The 18,708-nt window shown below is 44.4% G+C and overlaps 1 protein-coding gene across 2 annotated transcripts; it reads left to right on the top strand.

Moving 5' to 3' along the window:
- The first annotated feature begins 4,604 nt into the window (after nucleotides 1-4,604).
- MCFD2 (multiple coagulation factor deficiency 2, ER cargo receptor complex subunit) lies at nucleotides 4,605-14,325 on the top strand. 2 transcript variants are annotated; one of them, XM_079111644.1, is made up of 4 exons: nucleotides 4,605-4,698; nucleotides 10,224-10,384; nucleotides 11,161-11,320; nucleotides 12,852-14,325. In XM_079111644.1, exons 2-4 carry the CDS (start codon nucleotides 10,236-10,238, stop codon nucleotides 12,981-12,983), a joined length of 441 nt encoding a protein of 146 aa, XP_078967770.1. In that variant the 5' UTR covers nucleotides 4,605-4,698; nucleotides 10,224-10,235; the 3' UTR covers nucleotides 12,984-14,325. The 2 variants fall into 2 exon arrangements, with proteins under 2 accessions (XP_078967770.1, XP_078967771.1); XM_079111645.1 differs by having other exon boundaries at nucleotides 4,612-4,743.
- Nucleotides 14,326-18,708: the final 4,383 nt, after the last annotated feature.

Below are 18,708 nucleotides of genomic sequence, written 5' to 3' on the forward strand. Positions count from 1 at the left end.
TCCCCAACCCTTTTTTCAAAATATTTTATTTAGAGACAGGGTCTCACTGAGTTGCTTAAGGACTCGCTAAGTTCCTGAGGCTGGCTTTGAATTTGCGATCCTCCTGCCTCAGTCTCCTAAGGGGCCAGGATTACAGGCGTGTGCCACAGTGCCTGGCTCCTAATCTTCTTAAAGGTCCCACTTCCCAACACAGCCACAATGGTAATCAAATTTCAGTATAAGCTTTAGAGGAAATAAGCCATATTCAAACCATAGTCCTCTTCTTTCATGTCCAGATGTATCTTCTCATGGTCTGGTGACTTAAGCGAAATATCAAGTTCTTTACATGAAAAAGAAGGAGCGTACCAAGAGATAGGAAGGATGTGGAACCATAGAACTCTCATATGCTCTTTCTGGGATATATTTTGACACAACCACTTGGAAACTCTGGCAGTATCTGATAAAGCTGAACATGTGCATTCTCTATAAGCCAGCAGTTCTACTGTTAGGTAAACACCTAACAAAATGAATGAAGGTGCAACAAAAGACACATTCTACAGCATTCAAAGTAGCACTGTTTATGAAAATAGCCTAAAATTTGAAACTAGCTAGGTGACCATGAGTGATGCAATAGGATGATAGTATACTTTGATAACAATGGGATAGCACACATAAATGATAACAAACGATCTCAAACTGCATCAACACGGATGAACCTCAAAATTACGTTGAGTGAAAGGAGTCGTAGACAAAAGACAATGTACTATGCTATTCTACCTAATATACAATACAGAAACTGGTAAAATTGCTCTGGGTGTTAGAAGTCAGGATGATAGATAGCTTTGGGGGAGAGAGTATGTTTGTGAGGCAGAATTAGGAGAGCTCCTAGGGTGTTGGTAATGTTCTGATTCTTGATCTGGGTGCTGCTTAAATGGCCATGTTCAATTTCTGAAAATTTATTGAGTTGTATACTTTTTACATATACTTTTCTTTGTATGTACTATACATTAACAAAATGTTGGGAGGAAAGCCTACAAAGAAACACATTTTATGTTCAATGTGAAGCAAAAATAAGAACTTCCATTCATGGGGGAAAAAAAGAAAAACCTGGAACCTGATATATCCTGGTCAGCAAACGAGATCCAAGTTTGGAGCATTTGGAACCTCCATCCTTGTTCTGTCCTCCAGTTGTGCAAAATGCAGACATTTTGCATCCCAGTGCCCATTTGTTAAAGGGAATTTGGGGGTCCAGGGATTGCCATAGGGTTGAAAAGCAACGATTGTTGGTGACACAGAATTCCTTCAATCATTTGTTATCTATATGGTCAATTCCATGTATGAGGAATTGCAATCGAATAACTTATTTTAAGAGTCTTTAAATTGTTTTTATTAAATATTTCCAACTCATTTTTCTAAATAATTAATATATTTATATATGATCATATAATCAAAGCAACACTGAAAGGTATAAATTTCAGTCTTGTTCTTATCCCTGTTCTCATTCACCTTGGAATCTTCTATATAAGCAAAACATCATTTTGAAGCAATTAAAATAATAGCTGAAGAAAAAGATGTCACCTACAATCCATCTTGCTACCTGTGGCCTCAGTCCTATTTCCTGACAAAGCTGCTGCTTCTCTTTCCACTTGCTCTGGTTTCAGCTTGGCTATGCAAAGTAAATTGGTCATTTCAACCCAGCAAGGTCACAAGTCATGGGACTCTTGGCCAGTTTGGACTGTAGGTTGCAGATAAAGAGATCTCTTTTACCACATCTTTTACTTTCTTTAATCAGTGATTTAAAATCAGTTTTCTAATATAGATTTGCCATTCTTTTGAAGAAGTTTGCTGAAAGCTACTAAAAAGAGGCCAACGCTCACTCATATTCTGTATAGTTCCTGAAATTCCTCCTAGAATACAACTTTGGTTGGCATGCGGTCTGTATCTAAGGTCCTGCAGGTGACAGTTTTGCTATTGATTAATAAGGGTCACCAACTTTCAAGTTTAGAAAAGAGAGTTGCCTTTGGCTACCTTAACCTCCAATGAACCAATTCCACATTTTAGTAGCTGTTTTTAGCTTTCTATTTCTGGTACCAAATTATTTGCTTTTTAGGAATGGGTTCAGCTATAAATTACAGAGCACCCACCGATAAACGACTTAAAGGTGGCTTCTCATTTACAGACCAGATTTGGGCAGGAATAGAAGCAAAGAGGTCGATTAAGTAGTCCCCTGATTAGAACTGTAGTAGGGTAGTAGAGGTTGAAAGGACTCAGGATGTATTTTGGTAGCATCAAAAGGATTTGTTGAAAGATTAGTTATAAAGGTAAGGGATAAGAAAAATCAAGAAAAGCTCCTAGAATTTTAATTTAAACAACTGAATGCATAGCAGTGATATTTACTAAAATGGATGAGACTGAGAGAGGTGCAGGTTCAAGGGTGAAAACAGATTTTGTGGGGTCTATGTTAAGTCTAAGATGCCAGTTAGAAATGTCAGGTAGGCAATTATTTAGAGGATTTAGGAATTACAGGGAGAAGTCCCTAGAGAGATAAATATTGGAGTCATCTGTATTTTAAATGGTATGTAAAGCATAAATGTCACAGCGAGAGTGAGTAGATAATGTACTCAGGATAGAAAGAACCCTGGGCACTTATATATTTATATGTTGAGCAGAGGAAGGGAAGCTTGCAAACTCTAGCCCACGAGAGAATAGCCAGTGAAACGAGAGAAGACCAAGAGTGTGTGGTGTCAGGAAACAAGAAAGTGTTTCATGGTTGGTAGTGGCTGCCTGATGAGTAGTGAAAGGGCATGAAAAATAAAAACAGAGATCAAAGAGGAGACCACTAGATTTGCATGGAGACTGCAGTTTCAGTACGTAGGGAAGAAACCAGAGAACAAGCTTTTATGAGGACGGCAATGATCTGGTAGAGAGCACTTGTTGAGTCAAGAGAGCAATGACAGGATAATACCCGTAGGAAAAGTGGTTAAATGGAATGAGGCTCTGTCAGATAAACTATTTTTTTGTTTGTTTTTTATACATTTTCCATATTTTTTATTGGTGCATTACACTTACATATAATAATGGGATTTGTTGTTACATATTCACATGTGCACACAATATAACAATATAATTTGGCCAATATCACTTTCCTCCCCTCTCCCCTCCAGGTACTGAACTTCTTAAAGGAAAATACTGTGTCTTTTTGTATCTGTAGTAGCTCTTAGAACAATGCCTAATGCTTAGAAGGTACTCAGAACTGTTATTAATGAATAAATGAATAAATGGAGGGGTGTATGAACGAATGGGTAGGTGAATGACTGGTATGTGCAGGGTACCTGGAATGATCTAGATCAAACTAACCTAAATTCAGACTAAGGAAAAGGGAGCATTATTAGGGTCTCTTTAGAATCCTGGAATTTTTCTCTGGGATAAGGTTGAGAGATTTCAATCTCAGATGAAGGTGGGAGAATGACGCATCGGTGACAGTTGGTGTTGGCCAACTTTCGAGGACCCGATCTATTAAAGCAGGCTGCAGGGAGGTTTTGGGGAATCATCTAATTTCTTTCTTTTTTGGGTCCAGGCTCCTATGAAAAACCGATTATGTACCTTTAGGGGCACAAGTGGGAGAAGGGTTTTAAAAAGCGAAGGCCTACATTCTTTTATCCTTCTGGCATAGATATTCCCTGAATGATTATCTTGTATGAGAGCAAAGGTGTTAAGGGCAGGGGATGCGGTTGCAGCTCAGTGGTAGACCGTTTGCCTAACTGGGTTCGATCCTCGGCACCACATAAAAATAAAATGAAGATATTGTGTCCATCTACAACTGAAAAAAAAAAAATGTTAAGGGCAGGATTACACGTGGAATACCTATTCGTTTCTGGAAGTACTTTGTCTTCTCTCGATTTATAAAAGCAGCCCATTTCACGGACCGCACCGGAAAGGTGCCTTTTTTTTTCTTTTTTTCATTCAGTGAATGAAGGTTACTTTTTTGTCAAATTTAGAAACACCAGTAGAAGATTAAAATAAACCATATCTATGAAAGGTGCCTTTTAACTTGGGTCACCTATAAAGTCTTGGTGGGACTTGTAAGTGAATGGGTGTTGAGGTTGTCGCGGTTTGTGGGACGGCAAGCAGAACCTGAAAGTAGGCCATTGTGGGAAACGCTGGACCCAAGGCCGGCACCAGCGTCTTCTAGCCGATTCATTAGGAAAGAAATTAGTTTTCCTATTATTTTCCTTTTCAGGTTGTAATCGGAGGAACCGAGGGATCCGAAAGATGACGTGTTGGAGTTGGGAGCCAGCTTTAGAGTGGCCGCATCCAGATCCGCTAGCCTAGGTCCCACGCCGAACCTGGTTCCTGCGGGCTCTTGGGGTTGCCTTGCAACCTGCTGGGCACCTGGAGCTCCCATTGGCTCCACCCGGTTGGAGCTGGGTGTCGCCCTCAGGAAGACTGTAGAACGGCGTCTGCAGCTCGTTACACGTGGACTCACGTGAGCAGTCCGCGCGGCAGTCTGCGAACAGGGGCGTGGCCCGCGGCGGAATGGGCGGGCGGGAGGGAGTGCGCGTGCGCAAGTCGGCTGGGGCCGGGCCGGGGACGGGCCGAGGGCGGGCCGGGGGCGGGCCGGGGGCGGGCCGGGGGCGGGCCGAGAGAGAGCGTTCTCAGGACGGGGGCTGGCGAGGCTCACGCTGGAGGGCTTCGCGTCTGCGGCGGGGACAAGTGAGGGTGAGTGAACCCACGAGCGGCAGAGGCCTGACCTCGAGGGCGGAAGTCAGTGGGCGACACTCGGGCGTCTGTAGCGGGGTGGGATCGGGCCCTGGGACTTAGGATCAAGGCAGAGTGGCTGAGTGGGGGGCTTGGCTCCGGTGCCATCTCGGGACGCTTTGCAGGGCCTGTCTCCTGGTGCGGAAGCCAGTGTCCATGCCGGGGGCTTTGGAGCCTTGGTCTGGCCGGTCGATTTCCGCCCTCTTGCCTGGCCCCTGAGGACCCCAGGACCTGGTTATGGTGCCACCTGTGACGGGTAGATACTCCTCTGGGCAGCCCGAAAGCAGGAGGATACTCTCTGCCCTGGTTCCCCCGTAAGTCCTGTTGGGCCCGGCGGGGTTGGCTAGGCTGAGTCTGGGCGGAGTAGGAAAGCCGGGGAAACTGATTTCCTTTGTATTATTTCTCTAGCCATGGCATCACTATCCACGCAGGTGCCCAGACCAGAAACCTGGGCGTTATTTTCATCAGCACTCCTTTACCCACCCACATCTGATCCATCCAAAGGTCTCTTTGGATACGTCACTTTTCCAGTCCATCCTGCTACACTAGCTGGTTCGGGCCGCCATTGCTGCTCTAGACTACTTCATCTTCCCAGCTGATCCCTTGCATCCTTCCTTTAACTCTGCAGGTTGTTCAGTACAAGGGACCTAGAGCTGTGGTTTTAGAACAGAAGTCTCACATGTCACTGATTGTTTCCTCCATTCCCTTACCCTTCTTAGAATTCCTATTGCTCTTCCAAGTTCTTATACAGGTTTACAGGGACCTCTGTGACCTGTCCCCTTGGTACTTTACTCAAGACTCAACCATTTCCTTAATACTGTGTCTTCAACTATATTGAATCTTAGATCCTAGATTGGACCAAGTCCTTTCTGGGCTTAAGTGTTCATTACAGTGTGTTCCTTCTGCATGAGGCACTATCCTTTGATTGAAATAATTCTTTTCATGCTTCCTGTTTTATTGCAGGTGTGAGTTGGGGCTTCTGCTGAACCCAGTGGGTGTCTGTTTACTGGCCTCTCCTCTCCAGCTGGCTGTGATCTGTATGAGGAGTCTGCCTGGGTCACAGTCCTCAGTATCTTGTGCTATTCTGCTGTTCATATGTTACCAGGCTATTAGTGTGTTGGTTAAATGTACAAAGGGAGCATGGCTGCTTCTTGGACTCCCAAAATGAACAAACAGATCAAGCTATTAAATGCCAGTTTTTTTCAGAACCCATTCTCAAACTTTAGCCCATGCAAAGGTTTCTTTAGCCTAGAAACTTGGTTGTTTTCTCACTTTTAGTCCAAGATCATGGCAGTAATAATGGGGAAAATACTGGTGAGAATTTTCTTTGGCATTGGCTGTGGGCACAGGATGTCTGGATGTTGGTAAGGGTGGCTGCTTTGAGAGTGAATTCTTAGCTGAGCGCCCCCTGCTCCCCTCCCCCTGAGCCTGAGAGTAAAGCTGCCAACAGCTGCTAGGAGGAAAGCTGGCATCAAACTCTCATGTGCTGATAGGACTCATGACACAATGAGAAGGAAGGATGGGCCAGGCACAAACCAGAGCTGGGAGGACTCCACAGAGGAGTTCCAGCATAGACCAGAGCTTTCAATTAGGAACAACATGTGCCTAGGTGTCATTGCCCCATTTCCCTGATTTAGACACGAAGGCATGCCACCCCCAGGTCAGCTCAGCAGGATAAACAAGAGACAAGATAAGGTCCTGGCCCTTGGAGAGGGAGGAAAAGAGAGAAAAAATGAAAATGAGAACAATATGTGACTATGTGCTAAGGTTAAATGGGTGGAGAGTTTGCAGATTGAGGTGAGAGGAGGTAGCAAAAGGTGTTGGCTGGAAGAATCTCCAGGTGACATTTGAATAAGTCCTAGAAAGAAGAAGGAATGGGTAGATGGAACCACTGGAGCCAATGGAACAGGAAGACACTGCTAGAGCAGTGAGGGGACCTGGGTTCAAGTCACGCACCACTGACAGTGATCCAGCACCTCCCTCCGGGGACTAAGGCTGCTCCTCATGTCGGATGTCAGGCATGGGTTTGGTTCTGCAGTTTCTTTAGAACTCTCCTCTCTTGGATTTTTCTTCAGCCTGGGCATTATCTTCCAGGCTGTTTGCCCATAGCCTTGAGCTAAGTAGTATGGATGATGCAACATGTTTTTTGGGCAGAGTGGAAGAGTTGTTTCCTCTTGATGTTGAGCCATTTAATTTGTTTAGGTGGCAGCCAGATTCCTGTTGTCATTGTAGCACTTGAAGGTTTTTCTTTTATAAGTTTATAGATTTGAGTTTGTTGTGTTTTGATGGTTAGAAACCTGCAACAGCAAACCAAAATAGGACAAGTTCAAAATAAATGGGTCTTGGCTGTTATGATTCCTTGAAGAAGGGATAATTTGAACCTATAGTTCCTGCGTTATTAATCACTTCGTTGCTTTTTGGTGTTGCCTAAGTAGAAAACACCACCCCTACCACCACCACACACCATGCATGCACACACCCTAATTTGTGATACACTAAGTGTTCAACCATGTAGTTAGAAGAAAGGGTGCCATGGGTTCAGCAAGTACTCAACTCAACTGTCTGTCTGATAGGTGACTCCAAAGTCTTATCCTCAGTTACACTGACATCAGAGTTTGGCATCATGTCTGTAAAGGTGGTAATCTCAATCTGTCAGGGACCTTAGCATGCAGGCTGAGAACCACCAGTCTCTGCCAGGCCCTGTGCCCAGTGCCAAGAATGACCTCTCACAGCTAGTCCAGGAAGGGGCACTGACAAGTAATCAGGCAGTTTCTAAGATTGTATTCGTAGCTGTCATCAGCAATGGACAGGAGCCTTCTGAAGGGAGCATGTGGGAAGAAAACCTAAGCCAGACTAGAGGTGAAGAAGACTTGCTGGAAAAAAAAAAAAGATGTTGTTGTAAATGAGTCTGAAAGACTCTGGAGGAACTGAATTCCAAGTTGTTCTGCTATGACCAATAGTCACTGCTAGAAGTAACTTGAGACCTTGTTTTCTGGTACCAGGTACTATGACAGATACTTGTAGTAGGTAAAGTTGGAAGTATGGTTTCTAGTTGCTTCTGAATTGTTTTATGGAGATAGAAATTAACTGGAAGTCAGGACTGATGGCACATGCCTATAACTCCAGCAGTTTGGGAGGCTGAGGAAGGAGGATCGCAAGTTCAAGGCCAGCCTTGGCAATTTAGTGAGACCGTCTAAATTTTTTTTTTTTTTTTTTTTTGAAAAGGACTGGAGATGTAGTTAAGTGGTAGAGCACCCCTCTGGGTTTAATCATTAGTAGTACATGTGTGCACACACACAAAGTATTAACTGGAAACTCTACCATCCATTTAGTATTGAAACAAAATTATGGGCAAGATTACATTAAAGACATTTTTGTAAAGAAAAATGTTTATAGTACCATTTAAAGCAATAGATAGTAAAAAGAAAATCATAATCACTCCTAACTAATCTCATGATTTAAGACAGTCTTTCTTCCTTTTTCCCTTCCTTCCTTTTCTTTTTCTACTCTCCCCGCCACTGCCGGCCCTCTCTCTCTCTTTCCAGTACTGGGTAATGGACCCAGGGGTACTTTACCACTGAGCTGCATCTCCAGCCCTTTTTAGTTTTCTTTATTTTGAGATGGGATCTTACTAAGTTGCTGACACTGATTTCCTCAGCCTCCTGAGTAGGTGGGATTACATGTGTATGCCACCACACCCAGCTAAGACAGTCTTTATTAACAATTTTTCATCATTTTTTGTACATATCTAGCTATATATTATATATACATACACATACATATATATATATACATACATACATGCATTTTTACAGTAGTGAATTTTTCTTTATATTTTATTCTTATATTTTTGCAGCCTGCTCTTTTTCATGTAATCTGTATTGAGCATCTTATTGTGCAGCATGAGAGATTGCATTATGATGTCGCTGAGTAGTAAGCCTAGATTCTGCTTTTTAGCACCCTGGGAGTTACACATCCCAGTGACTGTTGTCCCCTTTAGGGGGAAGACCATAGGAGGTGATGGGCAGAATGCTTTGAGGAAATTTTTCTAATCATCATAGGGGGCATGCTCTCAGGGTCCTATCCCAGAATCCTGTAAGATGGATGAGGGGCTGTTACACCTCTCCTACCCAGCCCCAGGCAAAGAGGGGAGACAGTGGCAGTTTCTGAGCCGTAGGCTGAGGATCGCATGTGTAAGGGTGGGACCGGGACCTTCTGTTTTATCTTCACGGCTGTAGATCTGTGACTGTGCTGCATTTGGCCTCTTAAGAATCACTGGCCCTTGTTATCCAGCCAAATGGTCTCTGCCTTTTGGAAAGTGACTGTTAGATTAGGTTTCTCTTCATTTTTATAAGTTAGCCCCTGACTGACCTTCACCTTCCTCCCTGAGGGCAGTGTCTAAGCCTCAGGAAGGGATGGTTACTTCCAGTTGCAACAGTTACCAAGGCCTGTGTGAACCTTGATGGGGGAATACCGGAGGGAATAAAGTACTCCCTGCCCTCTGGGCTGACTGAGTTGACCCTGGTCCCAAGCACAGTGAGGCTGGGGAGAACAAGACAAAATCCTAATTTCTTTCTCACTTTCCTTTTCAATGCTCTCTCATAGTGGTTAAATCACTTGCCACTGTCACAGCCCTGGGAGGTGGATGAGACAGGAGTTGACCTCTTCATACCCACTGCTGCAGAGGCGACCTTCCTCTTCGCTGCCCTCAGGGTTCCTGTCTCTGGTCTGCCCCACTTCATACCTCCCCATGCAGCTGCCCAATGAGTCAATCTGAAGCTAAATTCTGATCTCATCTCCCCATCATGAATCATTAGTTGTTTCCCATTTGTTGCTCAGGAAATGTCGACCCCTGTGGCCTGGTGTGGAAGCCATGTCCAGTGTGGCCTGTTGAGCCTTTGCCCCCATCCACAGTGCTGTCAGCTGCCTGTCCTCCCGAGGGACGAAGCCGCTTGTGTTTCTTTCCCACTTGCCTGCACCTTCTCCTGCCCTTCCCTTAGGCTTTCCGTCCCTGCACATTCCAGGCCCAGCTGAAGTGTCACCATGTCTGTTAGCCTTCTCTGAGTTTCCTTCATCTAAGGAAACTTCTTCCCCTGAACTCCCAGGGGGTTTTCTTTCTTGAATATGCTGGGCGCATAGGCTTTCTTAGTACTACTCCCAGTCGCAAGTGTTTGTCTCAGGAGGACTGGAAGGTTGTAGGCAGGACCAATCTTTGTATTCCCTTAAGCCCTTGTGGAGCTGCGTGACCCTCTGAAGGTGTGTCAGGAAGCATGGCCGGTCCCCCTCCCTATTCGAATGATGGGAACCTGGAGAGCCCAAGGTCATCCCACAGTCTAATGACGGAACTGGCCTTGGGCCCAGTCTGACATGTTCTCTTCCCCAGCCTGGCTGCCTCACCAGCTTTCCCAGAAGTGTATTGTGTCAAGTCTCGAGAAAAACCTCAGCTCTGCGCTCCGCCTTCATCTCCTGTGTTCCCCACCTCCTAGGTACCGGTGACCATGAGATCCCTGCAGCTGCTCAGAGCCCCCTTCCTGTATGGCCTGTTCTGGGCTTTCTGTGCTCCAGGTTCCAGGGCTGAGGAGCCTGGGGCCAGTGTCCCCCATCCCAGCAGCGTGGGCCTGGATAAGAACACAGTGCACGATCAAGAGTACGTATTTGACCAGGACTGGGATCCTGGGCTTTCTAATATCTGTAGCTGCAGCCAGCTGCATGGGCACACTTAGTCCTCTTTCCTTCCTTCTGTTTATGTGACTCCTTGACGTTTGTCAAGGATGCTGTTTATTCCCTAGAGCCACCTATTAGGTGTTCTTTTTCCATCATTGTTTCATAAGTGAAGGTTTTCGAGGCCCAAATAGGATAAATGACTTGCCTGAATTCAGTCTTTCTCTTTCACCACAGACAGGCAGACAGACATGCATAGACACACACAATAGTAGTGGCAGAATCCAGAATATAGTATTTTTTTTTTTTGGCGGTGCTGGGGATTGAACCCAGGGCCCTGTGCTTGCAAGGTGAGCACTCTACCAACTGAGCTATCTCCCCAGCCCTTATAGTAGCTTTTTGACTCTGGCAAGACCTTTTTTTATTGATACATTCTAATGTTGAATCATTTGTCCCAGCTTTTGTCTTAAGCCAGTAGGCCTCACACCTACTTTGTTTTCCTTAAATTGTTTTTTAAAAAATGTTTTTAAATTGATGACCCAAAAGTGTTGTAACAAAATTCTAATGATAAAAAGGAAACAACACCCATAATCCTGTTGGCATAACAGACAAGCTATTCTTTGTCCCAACCCCTTGCCTGACTTTGTATGGGATCATCCTTAAGTATGATCTGCTGCCGTTTTTCTGAGCTGGATGAAATTTCAGATTTTGAACTTTCAGAGTCCTTAAGGTTTCAGCATGATCTGATTTGTTGGTTTTTAGGCATATTATGGAGCATCTGGAAGGCGTCATCAACAAACCAGAGGCGGAGATGTCCCCACAAGAACTGCAGCTCCATTATTTCAAGATGCACGATTATGATGGAAATAATTTACTTGATGGCTTAGAACTCTCTACAGCCATCACTCACGTCCATAAGGAGGTAGGTCAGGTCAGGCAATGGCTCAGTGGGTGTGTCCTGGAAAGTCTCCCTCTGGTAGTTTGGTCCCCAGTCTCGATGCCCTGTGCTGTCTTTGTGTCTCCATGGTACTGCTTCTCCTTTCTCTGCTTGCTGCTCTGTTGTGTCCCTTCCTGTTCCACAGTCCTTCCCTGGTGACCTGCTGAAATAGAGGCCCTAAGGCTGGGCCTTTATCCTAAACCAGTGCCTCAGCATTTCCGCTGCACCGAGTATGAGAACCAGTACCTAAAAAAAACAGACCACGTTCACAGTGCAGAGCAGGAGTGGAAGAAGTTTTTCATTTGAGAGGGATGGTAAATGGGGTCCATGGGATGGAGGGATGATTCAGAGGCTGAGTGTTCCTACGATATAGTACGGCGCCCTGAAGCACTTTCAAGCAGGTTAGAGAGCTAGTTGGCTCTTTACAGCAAGCTGAGTAGGCAGGGCCTGGCACTGGTGTTACTCCCATCTAATAGATGAAGAAACAGAAATCGAAACTGGTGTCTCCAGCAGGGTCGGTGGTGCACATCTGTAACCCAGCAGATCGGGAGGCCGAGGAATGGGGACGGCAAGTTCAAAGCCAGCCTCAACAATTGAGGTGCTAAGCAACTCGATGAGACCCTGTCTCCAAATAAAATACAAAATAGGGCTGGGAATGTGACTCAGTGGTTGAGTGCCCCTGAGTTCAATCCCCAGTACCAAAAAAAAAAAAAAAAAAAATCTTGCCTCCAGATTTAGTTTTGTCCCTTCTGGCACCCGACCACTAGTGGAATGATGGTAGGAGTGCAGCTTGGGTTTGCTCTTAAGGAGCGCAAGCAGTTTTGCACGGGAGAAGAGCATCATTTTGAGATGATCCTGTGCTGTGGGACACAGACTAGTGGATGAGAGCAGAGGAAAGGGTAGATATGGGACATGTGGCAAAGGAAGAACCAACCATGTGTAAATGACCTTAGCTTCATGCCTAGCAGTGAGCCCTGCAACACTTGCTTCTGGAGCTGGGCCATACTTTCTCCTTAAAGGTTATAACAGGTTCAACTGGTTGGCAGTGCTTCTTTCTCTTGTTTTGGTCCTGAGATGTCACTCAGTATGTCACTGTTTCCACTTTAACAGGCAAATTGTGCACAAAACTAGCCCCTGGGGAGGGCTTAGGCCGTGAGCTTTTCTTTTGGATGGGTGTGTAGGTCATGGAATCTGTGACTCTCATAGTTCTGTGTAAGCTGGACCCAGATTTCTTCTAAGAACACGCATTACTCTGGTAATTAGAAAAGAACAAACCATAATTTTTGAGAGGAAATAAGCAAGGGCCTGCTTTGACTGCATACTTTTAATTGGCAAGTATAATACTTGAATTGAATTATTATAAACTGACTCAATACTGATATGAGAGTTTGTGGATTCCTAGAAGTAACCATGTATTATGTTGAAAGAGTTTCTAGACGTGTGTGAGCGTGGACTTTAGCTAGGCACTTCTTTCAGTAAATGTGCAACTCATCACTGTCTAATTTATATCTTGTAGGAAGAGAGTGAACAGGCGCCAGTAATGAGTGAAGAAGAACTGATTAACATAATAGATGGTGTCTTGAGAGATGATGACAAGAACAATGATGGATACATTGACTATGCTGAATTTGCGAAATCACTGCAATAAACATTATTTGGCCATCTTCTAGTTATATGCAAATGTGACCCGTGATAATGTGATTGAATACTTTTGGTAATGTAAAACAACTCATTTTTAAGTACTGCTGCAGCATTTTGATAAAAACCTGTAGCAATTTGTTACACTGGGGTGAAAAAGAGAAATCAAGAGAAATAAAGAAGAGAGATGGGGCCGCTTGTGGTCCCTCAGTGCTATTAAATCTCTCATTGAACAAGGGCTTGATGAAAGAATCCTCTTAAGGATATGGAATAATTGGAGCTGAGCACTCAGGAACTTAACCGTAGGAGATTGCTCAATCTTGATCTTTTTAACTCATGCTACCTGAAAAGTAAGACAATAAGCTTTGCCAAGTGGACACACTTTTCAGTGACAGTGAAGGGATGAATGCCAAATGTTTCCCCTGGGGGTCCCATCTCTTCAGATAAACGAAGTCAGTGTTCTGTAAAGTTCCCCTGGCCTATGTGCTCACTTGCTCTGAGCAAGTGTCTATTTGTTGGGCTGTATCAAAACCACAGCATAAGAAGAATGTCAGATAATGAGTTCAGCTGGCTACAGAGGTTAAGATGTATCCCCTCATGTTTTGGATGCAATAGACCACTGGCCTAAGCAATTAACCTTCTCAGATTTTCAGTATTTTGTACAACTACTGCCACACCTTTATACTTTCTTTTCTGTCTTCAACTTGAGAGAAACCTTGAATTTAAAGGTGCTCTCTAATCAGTAGCAAATATTTTAGCTTTCTTAATATTTGTATTTCACTCTTGTTTTCAGGGTTTCCTTTTTGCAATTTTGGGACTATTTGGAATGTAAAGACTTGGTACAGCAGGTTTATTATTGACTGGCCTAGCCTAGGTAGGAAGTGAAAAAATCATTCATCAAACCCAGTGATTAACCTGAGCCAAGTTCTGTTCTGAAGGAATGATGTTTAAATTACCTCTTCTAGTGTGAATGGATGAATTCTTAAATTTCAGGAAAGATTAGAAAAGGAAGCTGAAAAAATTCTTCGACAGTGTGAAATCTCAGTATTTGAAGCTGAGGATTGTACTCTGGCTTGTTGGATGTGACAGACATGCTGTGATAGGAAACCCAAAATGATGGTTGAATAGGGAAAAGAGATACATACAATTTGCTGTAAGATGTACAGAGACTTATTTTCTTTATTAAAGTATTCTTATAAGAAAACCTATGTATTTGTAAAAATGATTTCCTGTGTCAAGTATTTGTGCAATCAGAGCTGACTTGTAAACTATTCTTGTAATATCTCATTATTTTGAAAGATTTATATAATGAATTCTGGATATATGACCAATAAAACTGATGAGACAAAATACAGTGCAGTTGATTTTGTTTGTAGGCCACATAGGCCTTTTCTACCACGTGGTGGGCTTGTTTGAAAATACTTTTGCTATTTCCTGCTTCTTTTTGCGGGGTAGAACCTCAGTATTCAAAGTCCCTTTCCCCTCTCTGGCATTTTTTCTTCCAAATGAAATCACTTTTGTTTCTTCCTTCTTAAGCTGAATTCAGGTTGTAACAGCATTCTCTAGTCAAAGAGTACATAGTGTTTTTCCCTTGAGTGTTTGCTTTTCCTCTGCCAGAAAATGTAATTAGCATTGAAAACATTTCAGGCCGAAACAGAAGCACTCTCCTCTGGCATTTTGAAAATGACACACTTCTGCCTATTAGTTTTTTTTTCTCTTCTAAGACCTTGGACCTTGCATGGCCTGCCTTCACTCACAGCTGCCTTTCTGGAATGGGTTATACTGCTGGCAGCTGGGAAGGGGGCATCCAGGGAAGGAGGGGAACAGTTCCTTTCAAGGTAGAATCAAGGTGGGAACCCCATTAATTGTGCAAGACGGAGCCCCTCCCTCCTCTGTGGCTGGCTCCTGTTGGCACTTGTTCTGTGCTATCTTTGTGGTCCTATTAGTCTGTCTGCCTTCCCTATATACAATTCCCCTTACGGGAAAGGGACTGGGACTTTATCTGCTCACTTACTCATGACCCTATGCGAGGCCTTGGCCTTCTCTCACAAACTGCTTCAAGAAGTTTTCAGAATGTGTGAGGAACATCTCTGCCCTCACCGTCCCTATCTGTGAGGTGGAGATAATGTACCACAGAGATTCAGCTGCAAGTGAGGGAAGAGCATGAGCTTTGGACCCAGACAGCCCTGACAGGAATGCTGGGCCTGCTATTCCTTAGCTGTGACATTTCTAAACCAGTTTCTTATCTAAAAAGTAATGATAATAGAAGGAGCAGCTAAGAGAATTAACAAAAAAAAAAGTTTTTTTTTAAGTTGAGGTACTTGGTATGGTACTTGTACAGAGCGGTGCTGAATACTTAGTCATTCCTCATCCTGGCTGAGAAGCCTGCCCTTCCTCATTGAAGAGTCGGGGCTGGGACTGTAAAGACATTGATGACTCCTTTGGGGCAGGGACCAAAGGGTCTTCTCTGCTTCTTCTGTTCCATCATATAAATGCTAACTGAGTGAATGGATGAATTTCAAGGAGAAACTAAGGAACTTGTCAGGTGTGATGGTGACAAAGGAGAGCGCTGAAGTAGGTACCAGAAGGCGGGGTGGGGTGGGGGGGTTCTGCCTCACCTGGTTTTCTGACAGGTGACTTTCCTGAGCCCCCTTCTGTGAGTCTCCTGTTGAGTCCGGAGAGCAGACTTTCCCACAGTCCCTCTGTCAGGTCACAGAAAGCACCAGGTCACCAGCAGCAGTAGCACCTTTGTCCCCTCATTCAAAGGTCTGGGGGAGAAAGATGAGGTCTTGGAGAGCCTGTGAGACTGGGATGGAGACGGCTGAGGACAGCTGCTTCCGAAACTGCTTTCTAACTTGGCTTCCATTCCCCAGTGGAGTTTTGAGCAGGTTTAAGAAAGCAACAGGAACAGATTTTTCAAAACCAATGACAACTACCAGGTGACAAAGACATCTGTATACCTAGCTATAGAAATTCTTCAAAGAAAAAACAAAAACCCCTCCATCTTCAGTGGACCAAAAGATGTCCTTGGTCCAGCTCACCAGTCATGATGCGGGAGCAGGCAGAGAGTGGTGGACAGGTGGGCAGTGAGGAAAGTCCCCTGGAATCCCGAAAGCTCATGTGCTGAGGCAGGGGACGTGAAATAGGGAGCCCAAGACGGGTTATTGGAAGCCCTTTGCAAGGGGTGACTGTCACGTCCAGGCACCCCCTACCTCCTCAGAACATTGGAAGTCAACTCTGAAGAAGGACCAGAGAAGCTCTCGCCTTGGAACACCAAGCAGAGGGGAGTGGGAACAAAGCCCCATGCCAAAAACAGCTGCCTGGACTGTGTGTGATCCCGCGGCTCCCGCAGGCAGCACCAGGCTCTCAGGTCCTGGGAATGAGGTCAAGCTCCTTTTCCGGAGAAACTGAAATGCCCCCAAGGAAAGGGGTGATGTGAAGCCCAGACATGTGAGGTTCCCTGGACATTTGCTGTCCGTGGACTTCAGCCACTTTCTCCCGGTGCCTGGGAAGGAGATGCAGGGGAGAGGAACGTGAGAGGCAGTGCGCTAGGCCCTTGCTGCTCAGGTGGGGGGCAGAGGTTATGACGGTGAGCACCTGCTCCACCCAAGCTCCCTGGAGTCAGAGTCTACTTTTTCACAGGTCCTTGGTGACTCCTGTGCTCATTTAGATTTGAGAAGCACTACTCTAGAGAGACAGTCCCCAGGCACCCAGTGCCAAGAGGCCTAAGCATCCCGTTCCTGCTGATCTCACAAAGATGGCTCCACTCCTCCTTGGAGTCCAGTGGCCTCCCACTGAATTACTTTCTTGTAGCTCTGGTCGGAGTGGTTCCTACATTGTTTATAACCAAGAAGACCTTGCCAATGCATAGGGACAGGTTGGGTGTGGGGGGACCTGTGGCCCAAGGGCAGGCTGAGCTTGCCCAAAGTATGAGCCAGTTTGCTTCCCCAGCTGCCTCCCATCCACAGAAAGCAAGCCCTGTGTGCTCATAAACGCTTTGAGTGAAAATCTTTGTTAAATGAAAATCCTCTGCAATGAAATTGTTTCCAATCACCTTTTAGTATGAAGTCACTTCTCAGATTCTTCCCCAAAGTGCTGCTGGTTGATTTGAACATAGAGTCATAGAAACCTTCCTGTTTTTGCACTTTAGTCAAGGCCTGGTCCTGCTCCCTCAGATCAAGGCTCGCATTGCAATTGTTTCAAGAGACTCCTTTTAATCAAGTGGGGAAGGATACCTCTGTCCCTTCCCTTCTGTGAAGCCCTCTCTGCCTAGTACAGTCCATTGTCACTTGTTATGTCTTTTTTTTAAAAATATTTTTAGTTGTAGATAGACACAATACCTTTATTTTATTTAATTTTTAATGTGGTGCTGAGGTTCAAACCCAGTGCCTCACACATGCTAGGCAAGTGCTCTACCACTGAGCTACAACCCCAGCCCACCTGTCCTGTGTTTGAGTTTCCAGAGAAGTGGCCTTTAACCTTTTGCGTGTCATGGAACCCTAACAGAATAGAGTTTTCAAATGCACAAGATAAAAATCAAAGGGTTCCAAAGGGATGAAGCATATTGAAATAGAGATATCAAAATATTTTAAAAATTATTTAGAAATAGATGTGCTTCTTAATTAGCATGGTAAAATCCTGCAGCAGGTATAATAATCCCTGTAATTCCAAAGTAATGATGACCAAATGATCTGAGGATCTATAATAACTATCATATGTTATGAAAATATAATTTCTACAAAGGATGAAATCAGGTTCCACTCATAGCTTTTTGCTTAACTCATAATCCAAGAATACACTAAATTTGTTTGAAGTTCATGGAAATAAAGATGTAATTTTTTTCCTCACCCATGTTCATGGGTCCTGAGTAGTATCTTGAAAAGGTTGTGGACCTGAAGAATCCTTGCCCCAGAGGGCACAGGGGCACATGGTCAGTAACATACGATTCACTCACTACCATCACTGAAATAATAAATGTTTATAAAAATGAATGCCAAATAGATGTTTCCTATGGCAAATTCCAGTCTCTGTGATTCTTCCACCTGCACTCTTACTGCTCTAGGGTGGTGGTTTTCTATGCGGCAGTGGACCACAGACTCTCTTTTGTTCCTGGGACCTCCCTACCCCATCAGAGCATGGCAGGGGATAGACCCAGGAGGGGTACTCATTTAGTATGTCTTGTCCATATGCCTGTGATTGTCAACCATGCATGACATTGCCAACATTTTAAGATTCTGAGATTTTTATTTTAGACCCTGATGATTATCCCTTCATAAGGACTCCACTATCTAGTTTGTCATTTGAAGATAAACCACTAGATGGCAGAAGTGGTCCACAAAATGGCCTTTTCCAATCCTGGTATCCTATTCAGGAGCTGTCAATTTTTTAGAAGTGTCACTTCTATTTCACTCCTGGAAAATTCAAGCTCATTTTCCCTCTCCATCTGTCCACCCCCAGTGAAATCCAAGGATTTCATGACTTCATTTATTTTTTCCTCTGATAGAGAAGCTGTGCAGAATAGCGGAAGAGTGTGGGCAGATGGATGAACTGTTCAAGGTCACATTCAAAATGTCCAGACATGTCTGCATGAAGAATTCACTTCCTTCCCTAAGTTTTCTGAGTACCTACTATGTGTCTGATCCTATTATGCTTCAAGTACAAGGATATATTATCAGTGTCCCAGATATGTGGCCATCTATCAAAAATGAAAGGCAAGAAAGTAGGCTGTGGTCTTT

Source organism: Sciurus vulgaris (genome assembly GCF_902686455.1).
Source record: "Sciurus vulgaris genome assembly, chromosome: 14".
Lineage (NCBI taxonomy): Eukaryota > Metazoa > Chordata > Mammalia > Rodentia > Sciuridae > Sciurus > Sciurus vulgaris.

What these genes read in the sequence shown, in the direction of transcription:
- MCFD2 (XM_079111644.1), top strand. Translation starts at nt 10,236, where the DNA reads ATGAGATCCCTGCAGCTGCTCAGAGCCCCCTTCCTGTATGGCCTGTTC. An exon ending in AACACAGTGCACGATCAAGA is followed by an intron (nt 10,385 to 11,160) that starts GTACGTATTTGA and finishes GTTGGTTTTTAG; the next exon opens with GCATATTATGGAGCATCTGG. An exon ending in TCACTCACGTCCATAAGGAG is followed by an intron (nt 11,321 to 12,851) that starts GTAGGTCAGGTC and finishes TATATCTTGTAG; the next exon opens with GAAGAGAGTGAACAGGCGCC.